Below are 16,624 nucleotides of genomic sequence, written 5' to 3'. Positions count from 1 at the left end.
TCTCACAAATGCTAGCCTTCTTCTTATGTAAGCTTCCACATGGCATTAATATATGCCAAATGGCGCCTATGTGGCATGATGACATGGCGGGTCATCACACTCTCTCCCACCCAATATTGCGACGACCGCGGCGCAATGCTGCTGCATAAACTCTCGGATCTTATCTTTGAATTGCCACAAGTCTTCATATCATTCCCACGTGGCCTCTTCCGGTGATTGCCCTTTCCAATGGACGAGGAACATAGCGATGGCTTTTTGCCCTTGTTTTCGCCTGGCCTAGTAATCTATGATAGCCTCAATCTCCCGATCATGCGAGGCGGTGATAGTCATTAGCGCCCGACTTGATTGGCCTCTACTTCATGATATGGCTTAAGCATGCTGACATGGAAGATAGGATAGATCTTAAGATACGATGGCATGTCAAGCTTGTATGAGATCTTGCCTACCTTGGCGACGATCTTAAATGGCCCCTCATACTTGCGAATCAGATTCTGATGCATGCCCTGTAGTGCCTTGAACTGTCTTGGGTTAAACTTCACCATGACCACGTCCCCAACTCTATAGTATGTGGGACGCCGCTTACGGTCCGCAAACTTCTTCATCTTCTTAGCTGCCTTATCCAAGTAGGACTTAGCAGTGTTGAGCTACTCCTCCCATCCTTTGTCCATATGATAAGCCCCCAAACTCTTTCCCTCGAACGTGGATGGCAAGGAATGTGGAGTTTGTGGTTGTTGGCCTGTGGCCAACTCAAATGGTGTCCGTCCCGTGGACTCACTCCACTGCAAGTTATAAGAGAATTGGGCGATGTCTATGAGCCTTGCCCAATATTTCTGATGCGTGCTTACATAATGCCTCAAGTAGCATTCTAGTAAGACATTGACTCGTTCCATTTGTCCATTCGTCTATGGGTGGAAACTAGTAGAAAAGTGCAGCTCCGTACCAAGTATGTCAAACAACTCTCTCCAAAAGTTTCCAGTAAAGCGGGGGTCTCGATCACTGATTATATGCCTTGGTAAGCCCCAATACTTCACCACGTTCTTAAAGAATAGCTTGGCGGCTTCCTTGGTTGTGCAACCTGGTGAGGCGGGCATGAAGGTGGCATATTTGGAAAATCTATCCACGACCACCATAATAGTACCATAACCGTTGGACTTTGGTAGGCAAGTGATAAAGTCCATAGTCACGCTCTCCCATGGACGCTCTGCAACTGGTAGTGGCTCCAAAAGTCCTCTGGGCTGTTGTTGCTCAACCTTGTCCTGCTGACATACAAGACAAGTCTGCACATAACATTCTATATCATCTCGCATGCGTGGCCAATAGTAAACTGACTCAACCAAGGCCCTGGTGCGACGTTGGCCTGGATGACCAGCCCACATTGTATCATGACTTTCCCTTATGATCCGCCGTCTAATGTCTCCAAACTTAGGCACGTAGACCCGCCGACCCGTGGTAAGCAATATGCCGTCTTCTACCCAAAAACGTCTCATCTTGCCCTGGTTGGCTAACTCGATAAGTTGTTTGGATGCTGGATCATGTTGCATGCCTTCTTTTATAGCCTCTCGAATATCCCATCTCGCTGAAGTGATTGCAGAAAGCTCGGCTTTCCGGCTCAAAGCATCGGCTACAATGTTACTTTTGCCCGACTTATACTCCAGCGCATAATCAAACTCGGCCAAGAAATCCTGCCACCTGGCCTGCTTTGGTGTGAGCTTCTTCTGTGTCTGAAAGTAGCTAGTCGCCACATTATCAGTCTTGACCACGAACCTCGACCCGAGCAGATAATGTCTCCATGTACGAAGGCAATACACAATGGCAGTCATTTCCTTCTCTTGTACCGTGTAACGCCGCTCTGTCTCATTTAACTTGCGGCTCTCAAATGCTATGGGATGTTTATCCTGCATCAGGACACCCCCAATGGCAAAGTCTGAAGCATCTGTGTGCACCTCAAAAGTCTTGGTAAAGTCAGGTAATGCCAATACTGGCTCCTCTATTACAGTTGCCTTAAGGCCTTCAAACGCCTTTTGACAATGCTCCGTCCAAACCCATGGCTTGTTCTTCTTTAGAAACTCAGTCAATGGTGAGGCCTTTGCTGAGTATCCACTGATGAACCGACAATAGTAGTTAACAAGGACAAGGAAGAATTTCAACTCAGTTACCTTTATGGGTGCCTCCCTCTCCTGGATAGCACGTACCTTAGCCTCGTCCATGCGTAGCTCGCCATTGCTAATGACATGGCCCAAGAAGTTCACCTTTGATTGTGCAAACTCGCACTTCTCTCTCTTGATGTATAGCTCGTTCTCCCGCAAGACTTGGAAAACCTTCTTTAAGTGCTCCATGTGTTCCTCCAAGGTGTTGCTGTAGATGACTATGTCATCTAGGTAGACTACCATGAACTAATCAAGGTAGGGATGAAAAATCTTGTTCATAAGGGTGCAAAATGTGGGTGGTGCATTGGTTAAGCCGAAGGGCATCACCAACCACTCAAAGGCTCCATATCTCGTCACACATGCTGTCTTTGGCTCATCCCCTTCCGCAATGAGAACCTGGTAGTAGCCCTTTCGAAGATCCACCTTGGTAAAGTACATGGCTTGCCCAAGTCTATCAAACAAGTCAGCAATGAGCGGGATCGGGTACTTATTCTTCACGGTGACCTTATTAAGTGCTCGGTAGTCTATGCACAAGCACAAAGATCTATCCTTCTTCTTCTAGAACAATACTGGTGCGCCGAAAGGTGCCTTTGATGGGCGAATGTGACCAGTATCCAGCAACTCTTTCAATTGTTTCTTGAGCTCCTCCAGCTCGGGCGGTGCCATACGATATAGGGCAAATGTGGGTGGTTTAGCCCCTGACTCCAACTCAATATTGTGATCCACATCTCGCCTAGACGGCAAGTGCTTAGGCAACTTCTCGGGCATGACATTTTTGTTCTCCTCAAGCAACTTCTCTATGCAAGGCGGCATTGTCTCTTGAAAATTCTTGTCCTCCTCTAGACTTGCAATGGTTTCCACGAACGTCGGCTCCCCCTTCTTGATCCCCTTGACAACCTGCATAGCTGAGAGTTGTGCTTGGATCTGTCCGTGTGGAATAGTCACTGCAGGTACCATGCAAGCTCCTTCTCGCTCCATAACCAAGAGACGTTGGAGGTAGGGGTCGATTAAAGTATGACAATGTCTGAAGAACTCTTGCCCCAGTATGATGTCAAAGGTATCCATAGCGGTTACGGTAAAGTTTGTCATACCTTTCCAAGTTCCCAATTTTACACCAACTCCATTAGCTATCCCATGAGCATTCAGTATCTCGGCATTCACGGTCTTGACGCGAGAGTTGGTTGGAGCAAGCTTCAATTCTAGTCTCTTTGCGGCAACCTCAGTCACGAAATTATGAGTTGCTCCAGTATCCACCATTGCACGAGCGGGCTTGTTGATGGTGAGATCCACGTACTGATTGCCATTCTCGGTAGGTTGGATAGCTTGCTTCATGACAGCACCACATAATCCGATCATACCCAACTGTGCGGTTCCCAGACTCTCTCCTTGTGGCTGCTCCTTCCGCTCACGTACCATGGCACTGAGGCTCTTGAGGTCAGGACAATTCTAGAAGCCATGTGGCCCTCCGCATATATAGCATTCCTTCTTCTCGACATGTGCCTTCTTCTCGGTGTAGCCCTGACGGCCACTCGACTTTTTGAAATCTTGAGTCTTGGAGTATTGTTGTTGTATCTCCTTGCCTTTGCCACGGTTTCCCCCACCTTTGACATTGTTAACCTTTGACTCCTTGCCATTGCATTTGTCGTGCTTGTCATGCCTGAAATCCTTCAATGATTCGGCCTCTACTATGGCTTGGTCTATATCAGTGACTTGTCGGCATTGCAACTCCTGTTTAGCCCAATTTTGCAACCCGTCCATAAAGTGGAACAAGTCATCATTGGTCAGGTTGGGGATTTGAAGCATAAGGGTAGTGAACTCCTTGACATAGTTACGTATGCTCCCTATTTGCTTCAATTCCCTAAGTTTGCGCCTTGCCTCGTACAAGACATTGTTTGGAAAGAACTGACGCTTGAACTCCGCTTTGAACTAATCCCATGTGCTAATAGTACATAGACCTTTATCCACGTCGGTCATCTTCCTTCTCCACCATAGCATGGCAGTCTCTGAGAGGTACAATACCGCAGTGTTGATCTTGGCCTCGTCGTCCCTCACTTTGCCGTGCCTGAAGTAGTTCTCCAAGTGCCAAAGGAAGTTTTCCACTTCTTGTGCATCACGAACACCTTTGAACACCGGGGGTTTAGGAGCCTCGATCTTCGCCTCCCTCGTCACCACAATATTGTTGGCTACCTCGGTCACGCCAGCATTGACATGCTCCTCGAGTGACTCTATCTTTGCCTTCATAGCATCAATAGTACTCAAGACCTCCATGAATCTGCTTTCTAAGGCAGTAATGGTTTGCCTTAGTTCCATCTCAGTCTGTGTACGTCCCTCCAAGTCATTTCGGATACTCTCAATCTCTTCAAGAGTGTGCCCCTCAAGAACGTTAAGGGTGCCTTCCACCTTCCCCAAGCGTTGGCCAAAGATCTCCACGACGTCCATCTCCGCGTTCATCTTCATCACCCACTCTTTACTGAGCGAGACGTCCTCTGAAAGGACCTCCACTTCATCCTCGCTCGCCTCAGTGGCAGATGGTTCTTGGGATGTAAGCCCTTCGTTTGACACAACCTCAGGTGGCACCTCCTGACTCTTGTTGGTGGCATTCCTCTTTTTGCTACGGCCGCTCTTGCCAGCAGCATCCTGGATGACGTTAGCTTGGGTGTTGGCAACGTTAATTTCTCCGTCGTTCGCCATTCCCTTAGTTAAAACCTTCGCTCTGATACCACGTTGTCACGTCCTTAGTTGTTAACTAAATATACGTGCGGCACTTGACAACTCGCTCACGATCTTGCACAACTTGCTCACGTTCTTGCTATGTCAAGTCAGCCTTACTACACTCAAGATCGCTAAGAGAATGGAAGAAAGAACACAAGAGAATTGTTAAAGGAAGCTTTGTATTAAAGAGAACTTGAATTGTTTGCTTGATGAATTACAAATGAATAACACTAGTCTACTAGGGGCTAGTGTGTAAATATTAATTATTACATAAGTCCTTGATATTTACAAGATAAGAGCTTTTTCTAGAATTCTCTACAAGTCTAGAAGATTCCAAGGACTTTCCTAGCAAATCCATAAGGATCTAGGTTTTTCCTAAGGAAATGTTCATACCTCTCTAGAATCTTCTCACAAATGCTAGCCTTCTTCTTATGTAAGCTTTCAAATGACATTAATATATATCAAATGGCGCTTATGTGGCATGATGACATGACAAATCATCACACAATGACTACAAAATGCCGGCCATACACTAGTGTTTCAGGAGAAAGATCAGACTGTTCTATCCTCTAACCAAACATAGGAAGTTTTCACTCACCAACCAAACAAGGGAAAATAAATAATAAAAGCACTCATATTCCATGAAAACATTTTTCATGAAAAATATTTTCCTTCATACCAAACACACCCTAAATGTAAATATTTTGCCGTTTCTTTACAATCAGGAGTGCAGTTCCATTTTCTCATAAAATAGCAAAAGCTAACCGGGATTTTGAATCACTCAGCAATCACTTTGCTGCATTTCAGAGACGATGTAGAGATCACCGAACGAGATGGCTGCTTGCTCCAAAAGCCAAACAACCGAACTCAACTCAAAAGCTAGCTCACGGAGTGAGGGTGGAGTCATACCATATAAGGAAACGAGCGACCTGTCACTCAACTAATGTAGGACACTTGACACAAAAGTCAACTGGTCATACCGTTGATATTCTCAAAAACTATTTACAGCAAGAGAAATGTGTACATAAACCTATACATCCTCCCAAATATAGCCAACTATATACAGAATTTACATTCCATCTTACACCATAAGTATAAAAGAAGCAAAAAGCCAACACTTGACCATCAGCAGTTGACTCTCTGCTCCAACAAAAATTAAAAGGCGAGGTGGTACCGTCGTTCATAACTTAGTTTCCTTCTTTTCAACTGAACTGAAGCTCTATCCTGCTCTCATTTCCACTACTGGTAGTGTGGTAGAGCATCCCAAAACGTTTGTGTCAAGACATACCGTGAGTCAACTCCCAGTCTCTTAAGCGCCTCTAACTTCCAGAGAAAAAATAACACATCTCATCCCAAGGAGTAGCGCATCGGATCCTTGGGTCGCTTAATTTAGGTCTCCGCTGGAAACAGAAAGTGCAAAATGGTCAGAATAGTTAAATGGCATTATCATCTTCAAAGAGAACCAACATCATCCTTTCACCTGTAGCCAATATCATTAAACGGCAGCCATTATCATCTAAGTTATCAGTTGCATAGTCTAGATCATTATAAGCAACTTGGTCATTATAAAAGGAATCATCAAAACCAGAACACCGACACTGTCAAAAGAACGCTTCATCCCCATTTTGATTTTTGTTGTCATATAATTCTTCATGATTATTATCACCATCAAAGAGAACCACGATTTCCTAAATCGAAATAATGAAACTGACAAGGTTACTGAACCATTTATTTAAAGAAACATTAGCGCAAAATTTTAGAGCACCCTCTACTTGCAGAAATAGTGGTATCCAAGGATTTTGGATGTAACATCATCTTCTTTTTGGCAGGGGCGTAGCTAGAGTGTTAACTACGGTTCGGCCGAGCTCAGTAGTTTTGGTTCAAACCTTGTATTTGCTTTAATTTTTTTATTGAGTATGTCCAAATTATTTATTTAGAATCTAATAACTTAAAAGGATTAGAATCCCGAACCCAGAAACTAAAAATCTTGGCCCTGTCTCTGCTTTTTGGTAGTCCTATGTCACATGACTATCAAGTGCATGACCTTAATGGACAAAGAGAAGGCAGTAAGACACTAAAGGAAAGTGAACTAAGGTCCAAAACAACTTCATTAAAGCATTATAGAGACAGCTCTTATTTGAGATGCAATTTTAATGTGAAAGATATACATACTTTGCCAGAAAGCTTATACATATTTTACACTAACAGTACTCTTTTAGAACAAAACATAAGTGAAGATGGTTGATGATGAGAAGGGACAGAGAGAGAATAGTAAAAGTTGAGAGTTCCGACACAATGAGAATGACAGAATTCAGCAATGGGATTAGCACGAGAATCAAGACACCAGAAATAGAATTGTAGTAGCAGACGAAACATGATTAATAATAGAAAGTCTTGTTCTCAGTTGAACTTTACAAGCCACCAGAAAATGATACTCCCCAGATACTTAAATTCTAAATGTCCTCTTACTAGTTCACCTCTTCTCCCAATTCACCTTCTTCACAACTTTTTCACTGGGACTCGGTATCTCATTTTGAGGTTATCTGAAAGTGCAGTCAGGAAAATCTGAATGCTTCTTTAAACAGTACAACCATCTTGCTAATAATACAGTAATAAACAAGGACCTGCTTAGGAGTGTCCACTCACTCACATCTTAATAGACATTTCTATGGCTTCTTGTAAACAATAACGAACTACTCATTTCCAACAGAGCATCCCAGTAAATTTTACAAAGATAATACTATATGTTTAATGCTTTATCTTTTAACGCACCTTTAGAAGAAATGTAAATCTTATTTCCTAAGTTCCGCAGAGTATTTATGCATCTTTCACATCTACTACACAATCAAGAAGATGATAGTGCTACTATTTTTGTATATCTATAGAGCAAAAAGATCTCTACAAGAAATCAAAAGCAATAAAGATGCAAATTTGAACTCAGTTTGTCTCGGATTTTTGAATAATTAAACCATCAGGTTAGCTGAAGTCAAACTAAAAGCTTGTCCATTCATCAGATGTACTTTATAAGTATGTAATAAGGATTTCACTGGCAACTGAAATAAAACAGAACATGCCTCATTGTTGTTCTTGAGAAAGATAAGAAAAACAATGATATAAGACCCAAGGATAAAATTTTGAGCTATTGTGAATAACTAAGTATCTAGCTAAAAATAATCTATTTGGAAGAACGAGCTAGAAGACCAACAACAAATAAGCTTGTACAATATGAAGAACATTTTTAAAATAACACACCTTTTCAACATCCGTAGGTAAAACAGCTCTATCTAAGGCTTTTGGGGTCCATATCTTTGTGTCAGGCTCCATTCCACAACTAGCAAGCACAGTGGTATGAGGATGAGATACAACATAGCTTACACCTTGTCTATCTGCTTCCATTACACGAACAACCTCGCTACTCTTTTTATTCCAAATGTAAATTCGACCACAATCAGATCCACCCGCGATATATTCACATCTGGGCCCAAGAAAGGTAACACCATTTAATTCTTCACCATATTTGTGCCCCATGTAGAATTGTGGACCAAAGTTCATGCCAGCATCAAATGGTGGAGACGCATCAGACCAATCATCCAGGTCCATTTCCCCCTCATAACTGTCATGTGACACTGGGGAAGGGGAAATGGGAGATGGATCAGGTCCCAGCCCCATATCTTTTGTGAGAAGATATATAACCTCCTCAAAGTATGAAACAAGAAGCTCGCTGCGGTTGGAGATAGACAAACCTGTTATTCCCTCATCCTGGATGCCAACTAAATGTGAGGGACAGAAATAGTCAACAGGCCGACCAAAATCAGCAGAACCATCCCAACTATATTTGCGCATATCAAAAATTCTTGCAAATTCATCTGCTCCAGCAACAGCAAAGAAATAAGGATTTCTTGGATCTACTACAATTTCACTTAGAGTTAAAGACGTATAATTTCTTGGCCAAAAAGGTCGGCAAGTAAAAAGCTCTGTAGCTTTTTCTGTTCTCAGATCTATCTGTAAGAACACATTCAATCAGAGCATCAGCCATATAAAAGACGAGACAAAAAGGAGAAGCTATGGGAATCTCAAAACATGTTTAGATTATTTGGTGTTTCAGGTTCCCAATTCCCATATAACCATTATACTTGAATCAATCACTAGAACATATAGAGGTCAATTATGTCTCTCTTTGTTCCTTTTACTTGGAAAATAGATAATATTCCTTAAAGGTTTTGATTCAGTAATTGCTTTGAAGTCAGATTTGGTGAGTTTATATAATTTGCTAATATGGAAAAGGATGAAACTTTAGGAAACATGAGCGAAAAAATTAGGGGTAGGGGGTGTGGGGGGGTGGGAGGAGAGAGAGGCGGGTAAACCAAATAACATGAAAATACAGTCCTAAAATCACGCGTAAAATTAATTGAAAAATCATAAGCAATAAACAACTTAAGAGGTTTAAAGAATATAAAGTTGGAAGAAGAAAACATCCGTCCATTTGCCTGTGATTTTTCAATATCATAAATACTATCAAATGGTTTCCATATTAATTCAGCCTCTTTAATAAAAACCAATAAGATTTTTATTTTTCATGCTCTTTAATGACCATGTACACCACACATGCATGCCGTCTGTGTTATACTAAAAATGTACCTTTTCCAAGAGGTCTGATCTATGAGGATATAAAAACTGTTGTTTACCATTCATAGCGTAACATAAAACTGGAACCAAAATTTAGAAATTAAGCATAACTCACATGTTGAACTAATCCATCATACCCACACGTGTAAAAGATATTGGGGCTTCCGGGTTCAATTGCCAATTTTGGAGCTAGTCCTTGATGCTTTGCCAGCAAGTTGGTTGTCACATAGCCACGTTCTAGAATCTGCGCACGTCTCACCTACAATGAGTATAATCACTTACAACTTCTAAGAATAGAATTACATTCTTTCTTAGTGGGCGTTGCAACAAACTTGCATTGTTAGCTATTTAATATATTGATAATTTTGAAAGGAATCTAAAAATCCAAATGGAAAAATATATCCCCTTTAGGGAGAAGGAGAGACCGCAATATGTAAGGTGAAGAATCAGACAGTTTAAGAGGAGATCACCTACATGGAACATAGCCAAGAAGGAACAGCACAACTCTCAAGTAGTTACCTGTCCATCGGCGGCACAAGTGACAATGCTTCGGTTGTCAGTGTGGGGCATGGTCTTTGCTTGAAAAACGTAGTCATCGTGCCCTGAATGAAATGAGAGTACAGTTTTCCCAGTCTCCCAGTCCCAGAGTGTGACCTTCCTGTCATTAGAGCTCGATACGAGAATGTCACCATCAGCGCTAAAACTAACTGTATTCACCCAACCTCTGTGTTCCTTCAGTCTCCTGAAGACATCAAGACGCAGCACCAAGTCCTGGTAGAAGAACACTGTAATTATATGGAGTCTCAGGATTTTAAAATCTTGACTTCAAAGTATAAGCTTGATCAACAAATTAACATGCATAACTTGGACAGCACAATCTGCTGTTTCTATCAGTTCAGTATCTTGAAAGAATACACAGAAGTAGTCAACTGACATCACTAGATATTTTTCTGCACTAACGTTATGCTTGTTATTCCTACCCTCCTTTAAAAGTCCATATCTAAAGTAGACATCTGTTAACCAAAAGAACAAATAATAGCAGAAAATACAAGAGAAAACACATAAACATCCTTTTATAGGATAAGAAATACATAGCATATGAATTTGGCAAAATTAACTACTACTAGGAACCAAATTATTTATTACTATTCACCAATTCCAACTAGCAAAGAGTGCTATTTCCATCTAAACATGTACTACTGTTTCCGTGTATACTCCAAGTGAGATAGCGAGACATGCAATCCATCCACAAATCAAACCAATAACAAGGAGAGCGTGAGAAAGCACGGGAGAAAAATCTATTTTTTAATGATAGAATGAGCTTTATATATAATATATATTCTACTCCTAATACATATGGGACTTTGACATATTCTACTCCTACTACATTTGGGACAGGATATATTCTACTCCTACTACATATAGGACTAGGGCTATTTACACATAACTATCTAACACTCCCCTCAAGCCGGTGCATACAAATCATATGTACTGAGCTTGTTACATATGTAACTAATACAAGGACCAGTGAAAGACTTGGTGAAAATATCTGCAAGTTGGTCATTCGACATACAAGGCCACTAGACTCCCCCGAGTAACAAAACCAGGTGGTTGCTGATGCCGAAAAGTCTCCAGAAAAATTTGAAAATAGTGAGACTACGCCGGATTCCACACTACAAAATAGGTTCTAAAACACCACCAGAAAACAGAACTTTTTCGGGAAATGATTGTTTACGCTGGAAAAAGTGCATTGTCCACGCCTCACGCCGGAGAAAATAAAAATTGTCAGCATTTGATGTAATTTATATGGGTAGGCTCGGAATCACTGGACGAGTAAGTTGTCCTGAAGAAGTTTTGTCAAAAAGTGGCCGGAATGGCTCACACACGCCGGAAAAGTTACTGTAGCTCGCCGGAACCTTAGTTCTGGCGGCGCATGGAGGCACATGACTTTCTGCCGGAGCGATTGACTGGGGTTTTGTCGCCTGAATTTTCCGAACAAGATGGTAGTGTTGGTTTTCGCATAACACTTACTAATGAGGAGATAACGCAAATCAACCTTGAGTTGTCAACCGGAAAGACACACGGTGACTTATTTTTCTGTTCCGATGGGACTGAGATTTCTGGGGTTTGGTTGCACAAGGGTTTCAGATCTGGTGGTGGTACTGGTAATATGCATAGTACCATTGTAGCAATGATGAACCCGGGGAACAAGACGAAGTTGCTGGAAAATAGCACGGCGATGAGATCTTTCTTCCCGGATGTCGCTGGAATGACGCATAACGATAATTTTCTCATTGAAGCTCTGATACCATGTGAGAAAGTAAGGGAGAAAAATCTATTTTTTAATGATACAATGAGCCCTATATATAATACATATTCTACTCCTACTACATATGGGAGTTGGGACTATGACATATTCTACTCCTACTACATTTGGGACTAGGATGTATTCTACTCCTACTATATATAGAACTAGGACTATTTACACATAACTATCTAACAGAGATGTCATATGTCATTAGCCAAAGGCATGCCATGCATGAAAGTACCAGCATCAAGAAGCTATATCACATCATCCAAGAACGAGCTAATCCACAAACAAAATTGATAATAAAATTGGCACCTTACTAGATCTAGTAGACACAGCAGCCACAAACTGTATGCAACCAAAAACAATACGCAAAGTCATAAAGGTCACAAAATAAGTGTACTTATCAAGCAGACTTGCCAAAGTACCTCTGGGTCTAACCGACAACCATTAACACAAGTAACATGAACAGTCAAGCAAACTGAATGAACCAACTTTTTAAAGGAAAGTCAAATAAATCCAATTGTTTCAGTAGAGTAAACAAGCAAAAGTGAAAGTAGAAGTTTCTCTCTCTGAATTCCACACCCAAAAAAACCTCCAATTTCTCTCAGCAGTCTTATGTAAAGAGGAAAATAAACATGGACAGAACACAAACCAGCTCTTAGTTAGTCCTAAGCTCCACTCACTGGAATGAGAATACTGCATCAATCACCCAAGGTGTGGCCTAGTGGTCAATGAAGTGGGCAGAAAACGATGAGGTCTCACATTCAAATTCCAGTAGAGGAAAAAAAAATTAAACAAAAATTAAACACCGGGTAATTTCTTCGCATGTACCTAAACCTTGGTGGGTCAGGTGGGTAGAGTAGGTACCTATGCCAGTGGGAGATGGGAAGAAATCAATATCATGGTTAATCTAAGCATATTATTCAAATCAACATTATGGTTTATTTAAGCATATATTATTCAAATCAATATTATGGTTAATTTAATTGCTACCTCCACCAGCACAAGTACCAATAACTCTACCCACTAAGACTTAAGTGGATATATCAAACCTACTGTTTTTTGTCTAGCTGAGATTTGAAGTTCAGACCTCACGATTCTCCGTCCACTTCGACCACTGCATTCCACCAATAATAGTAGTACTACACCACTTTCATATGGAAAAAAAAGAAGCAGCACAATTTTGAAAACTTCCAATCAAATTACTTTAAATACTCGAATTCTAAACAATTTATATCTATCAAACTAACTTTTCAACTGATAATACATTATCATTTTCTATCACGATCACTAACATAACTTAAGCTAACATCTTAAAAAAGTAAAGCTAGAGAATTACGAACCTCAGAGGCAGTGAGAGAGTCAGCAAAGTTTTTGGTAGAGATTTCGCCGACCTCTCTTTTCCATACATTAACAATAGCCGAATCGAGGCTCGTTCTTGCCCTTTTTCTCATACTCATACTGAAAACCCGATTTAGCTTGATTTTGCTGCTGTTTTCTACAATTTGTACTGCGAGTTTTGAGATGGTCTTAACTTTTAATCAGAGTGAGTGTACTGTTCGGAATTGAAGAAAAGAAGGAAAGGGAGAGAAGAGGCGTGGTTTGACAGGTGGCAGTATGGGACAAAGACTGATGTAAACAACTTGTGGGCTCCACAAGTTACACCCGTCAACAACATTGTATAAACCTTCTAAATTCTTCCATACTCCATCTATTACTAGTACTCGTAATTAGTATAAGAATTATATTAGTTTAATACTCACATTCAGATTTTAGAATTATAATGTGATATTTTAAATAATAAGCTAATCTTTAAGAAAAATATTTTACACCTCATATTTCAATTTCCCATTTTTCCCTTAAGAAAATTCTCTTATATAGTTATATTGATATGGTATATTATGACTAGGGGTGTACATAAATCGGGTTGGTTCAGATTTTATAATTACCAAATCAAATCAATTGTGTCGAGTTATTAAATCTAAAGACCAAACCAAACCAATAAAACTCGGGATTTTTCCTCTAAGATTTTCTCGGGTTTTCGGGTTATTCGGATTTTTTTCCCAGTAAAATCTTCGTAGAACAAAATATATAAAATTATGCTCAAAATATTTCTTTAATCCTAGTAAGATACAACTATATAAAGTTTTTTCCAAGAAAATATACAAAATATGAGATGTGTCATGACATTATCCTAAAATATTCAACAATAAAGACAATAAAATTATGTAATATAAATATTGCTAATTAAAAAGCCATAATAAAAATAAACCTAATCTAAAAGTACTAAGTCATGCTAAAATAAGTAGATTAATAAGAGAGTATTAATTACATGAATAAACGCTAAAGAAAAAATAAAAATAAGTTGTGCATTTTTATCTAAATTATTGCAAAACAAAAAATAGATATACATTCCCGTTCGTAGTATTGAATTGAATGTCTTTTGTTAACATTAACATTGATTTGATTTTAGTTTGGGCTTTTATTAGCATTACTTAATTTATTAGTGTTAATGGCTATAAAACTTATTGGAACATTCAAAAGTTCTAAGTACAACCTTGAAATAATACCTTAAAAGATAAAATTATGAACATTTTTAAGAAATATTTATAAATTACATCAAAATAAGTATATTTATATATTAAATATATCTAAAATTTCTATATATGTAATGTCGGGTTAGTTTGGTTTCGGTTTGACTTTCTTTAGTTAAAACCAAACTAAACCAAACCAATTCTGGTCGGGTTTTTTTTTTTAATACCAAATCAAATCAAACCAAACCATAGTCAGGTTTTTTTTCTCGATTTGACTCAGATTATCGGGTTGGTGACCTCTTTTACTTTCTTCTCAAGGTAGAGGTAGTCAGTGTATACGTTACCCTCCCAGACCCCACTTGTGGTATTAGATCGGGTTTGTTGTTGTTGTACAGGACATTTTTACGCTAGTACCATCATGCATGGCACGCCTTTGGCTGTAGTCCATTTAGTATGTGGCTTATGTCTTCTCTCCTAAATGTTGGTTAGATTTGGAGGGTGGATTGTATTTCCTTTTATTTATCACTAGGGATTGTCCATTTCTGAGTAGTTTGTTGCATTTAATGTGCAATTATTCTACATTTCTATCGAAAAATGTACTCTTAATGGTTGACATGAGAGAAAATTTTGCTCTTGTAGAGACATAAATAAATAAATAAATGAGTGTTTCCCTAGCAATTAGAGGTCGTGGGTTCGAGTCTTATATCACCCATTACATTAAAAAAAAAAGTCACATAAAAAAGGCTTAAATTTTTATACGAGATAGTCACATATTTCAAAAACTCTGTTTCCTCTTGGGATTTTTTTGTACAGTAGAAATGTGTTATGCTTTCTGTTCGTTTATTTTCCCAATCTCAAGATTGCTCTTATGCTACGTGTGTTTCTTTTGCATTTTGACTTACCATTACGTCGCTTTCTGGTTAATAAATGTTTGCGTTATACATGGAACATCAATGGCGAGGAGTAGGATTGACGAGCATTAATGGCAGTGCAGTAAAAATATGAAGCTAATGGTTTGCACTAGTTCTGTGTATCTTTCAAGATACTGAACAAATTACTATCTGATTCATCATCCTACATATTACTGCTTCTCTTTGATCTTCCTAAAAGGAGAGGACATTTTTCTCTCGAATATTAGTTTCGTTTAAAAGTTAGGAATTACATAGCTAATGTTTAATGTCTGTTACAACCTCCACTAAGGAATAATATACTTCCTATCCATGCAAATTACAGATTAATAATCATCAAATTCTATAAGGAGGAAACGTGGTAACGAAGTTGGTGGCGAAGCATCAAACGAGCTCACAAATTGGCAATTGAACCTGGAAGCCCTCATATTTTTTACTCCTGTGGAGAAGATGGATTAGTTCAACAAGTGAATATGGGGGTTGTGAGCGGGTCTGATTGTGGCCGAATTTTCATTTGGAAGAAAAAGAGTGGGAAGCTTGTTCGCGTTTTAGGCTCAGGTTACCATGTCACAAGCTGTATTGAGTCGCATCCTTATGCACCAATGATTGCTACCTGTGGATTTGACAGTGGCATAGAAATATGGACCCCAACGGCCGTTGATGAAGCTGTGTTACCTACGGATCTTCAAAAGGTATGTGTTGTATCAAAATAATTTTCATCTATGAAGATTATATTGTTATGGTCTTTTAGCTTATTCTTACAAATGGATTAGTTTGAGCGGGTCTTACATCATCTTTGTGCATCTTTCTCCAGATATAATTCAAAACAGTAACAGTTAACAAGTCATACATCAGAACTCTCTCCTTGATTTTAGCTGCCTATGCATCCGAATAACATACTTACAAAGTCTTATGCAAAAAAAAAAAAAAAAAAAAAAAGGCCAAATACATCCGCAGCCTCTTAAAGTTGTCCTCATTTTTCACTTAAACACTTTATTTTAAGTCCGTTTCATTTAAACACTCCAACCATATCTCAAATGTGTTATTTAAGCACAATTTGATGATGTGGCATACTGCGTGTATTACACTATTTCCCGAGCGTAAGAGATCAATATTTCTATTTTTCATTTTTTCTTACTTTCCTTTTCCTCCTATTCTCTTTGTCCGCGTCACCCCCTTCCTGTCTCTTTCTCCCTCCGCCAATTCACCACCATCACCTTGTTGTCTTAAATTTTATTGCCGTAATTAATGGCGCCGGAAAAGTCAGAACTCCGGCCAGGTCCAAAGAGGCGACAAGCAACAGTAATATGTTATCAAGGTTTTAACATTTACACACCAACCACAGAATTAGTAATAGACAGAACACGAACGAATCTCCGATACCAC

General features: G+C 39.6%; 1 protein-coding gene across 4 annotated transcripts; it reads right to left on the bottom strand.

Moving 5' to 3' along the window:
* Window positions 1-5,509: 5,509 nt before the first annotated feature.
* LOC107771848 (uncharacterized) lies at window positions 5,510-13,398 on the bottom strand. 4 transcript variants are annotated; one of them, XM_016591302.2, is made up of 6 exons: window positions 13,140-13,397; window positions 10,005-10,256; window positions 9,601-9,744; window positions 8,603-8,861; window positions 8,112-8,485; window positions 5,510-6,259 (listed from the first exon to the last, which is right to left on the bottom strand). In XM_016591302.2, exons 1-6 carry the CDS (start codon window positions 13,254-13,256, stop codon window positions 6,179-6,181), a joined length of 1,227 nt encoding a protein of 408 aa, XP_016446788.1. In that variant the 5' UTR covers window positions 13,257-13,397; the 3' UTR covers window positions 5,510-6,178. The 4 variants fall into 4 exon arrangements, with proteins under 4 accessions (XP_016446788.1, XP_016446787.1, XP_016446789.1 ...); XM_016591301.2 differs by having other exon boundaries at window positions 8,112-8,861; window positions 9,601-9,729; window positions 13,140-13,398; XM_016591303.2 differs by having other exon boundaries at window positions 8,112-8,861; window positions 10,005-10,270; window positions 13,140-13,396.
* Window positions 13,399-16,624: the final 3,226 nt, after the last annotated feature.

The sequence above is a fragment of the Nicotiana tabacum genome, chromosome 5, assembly GCF_000715075.1.
Source record: "Nicotiana tabacum cultivar K326 chromosome 5, ASM71507v2, whole genome shotgun sequence".
In the NCBI taxonomy this organism is placed as follows: domain Eukaryota; kingdom Viridiplantae; phylum Streptophyta; class Magnoliopsida; order Solanales; family Solanaceae; genus Nicotiana; species Nicotiana tabacum.
This window is presented reverse-complemented; position numbering and strand designations above follow the sequence as displayed.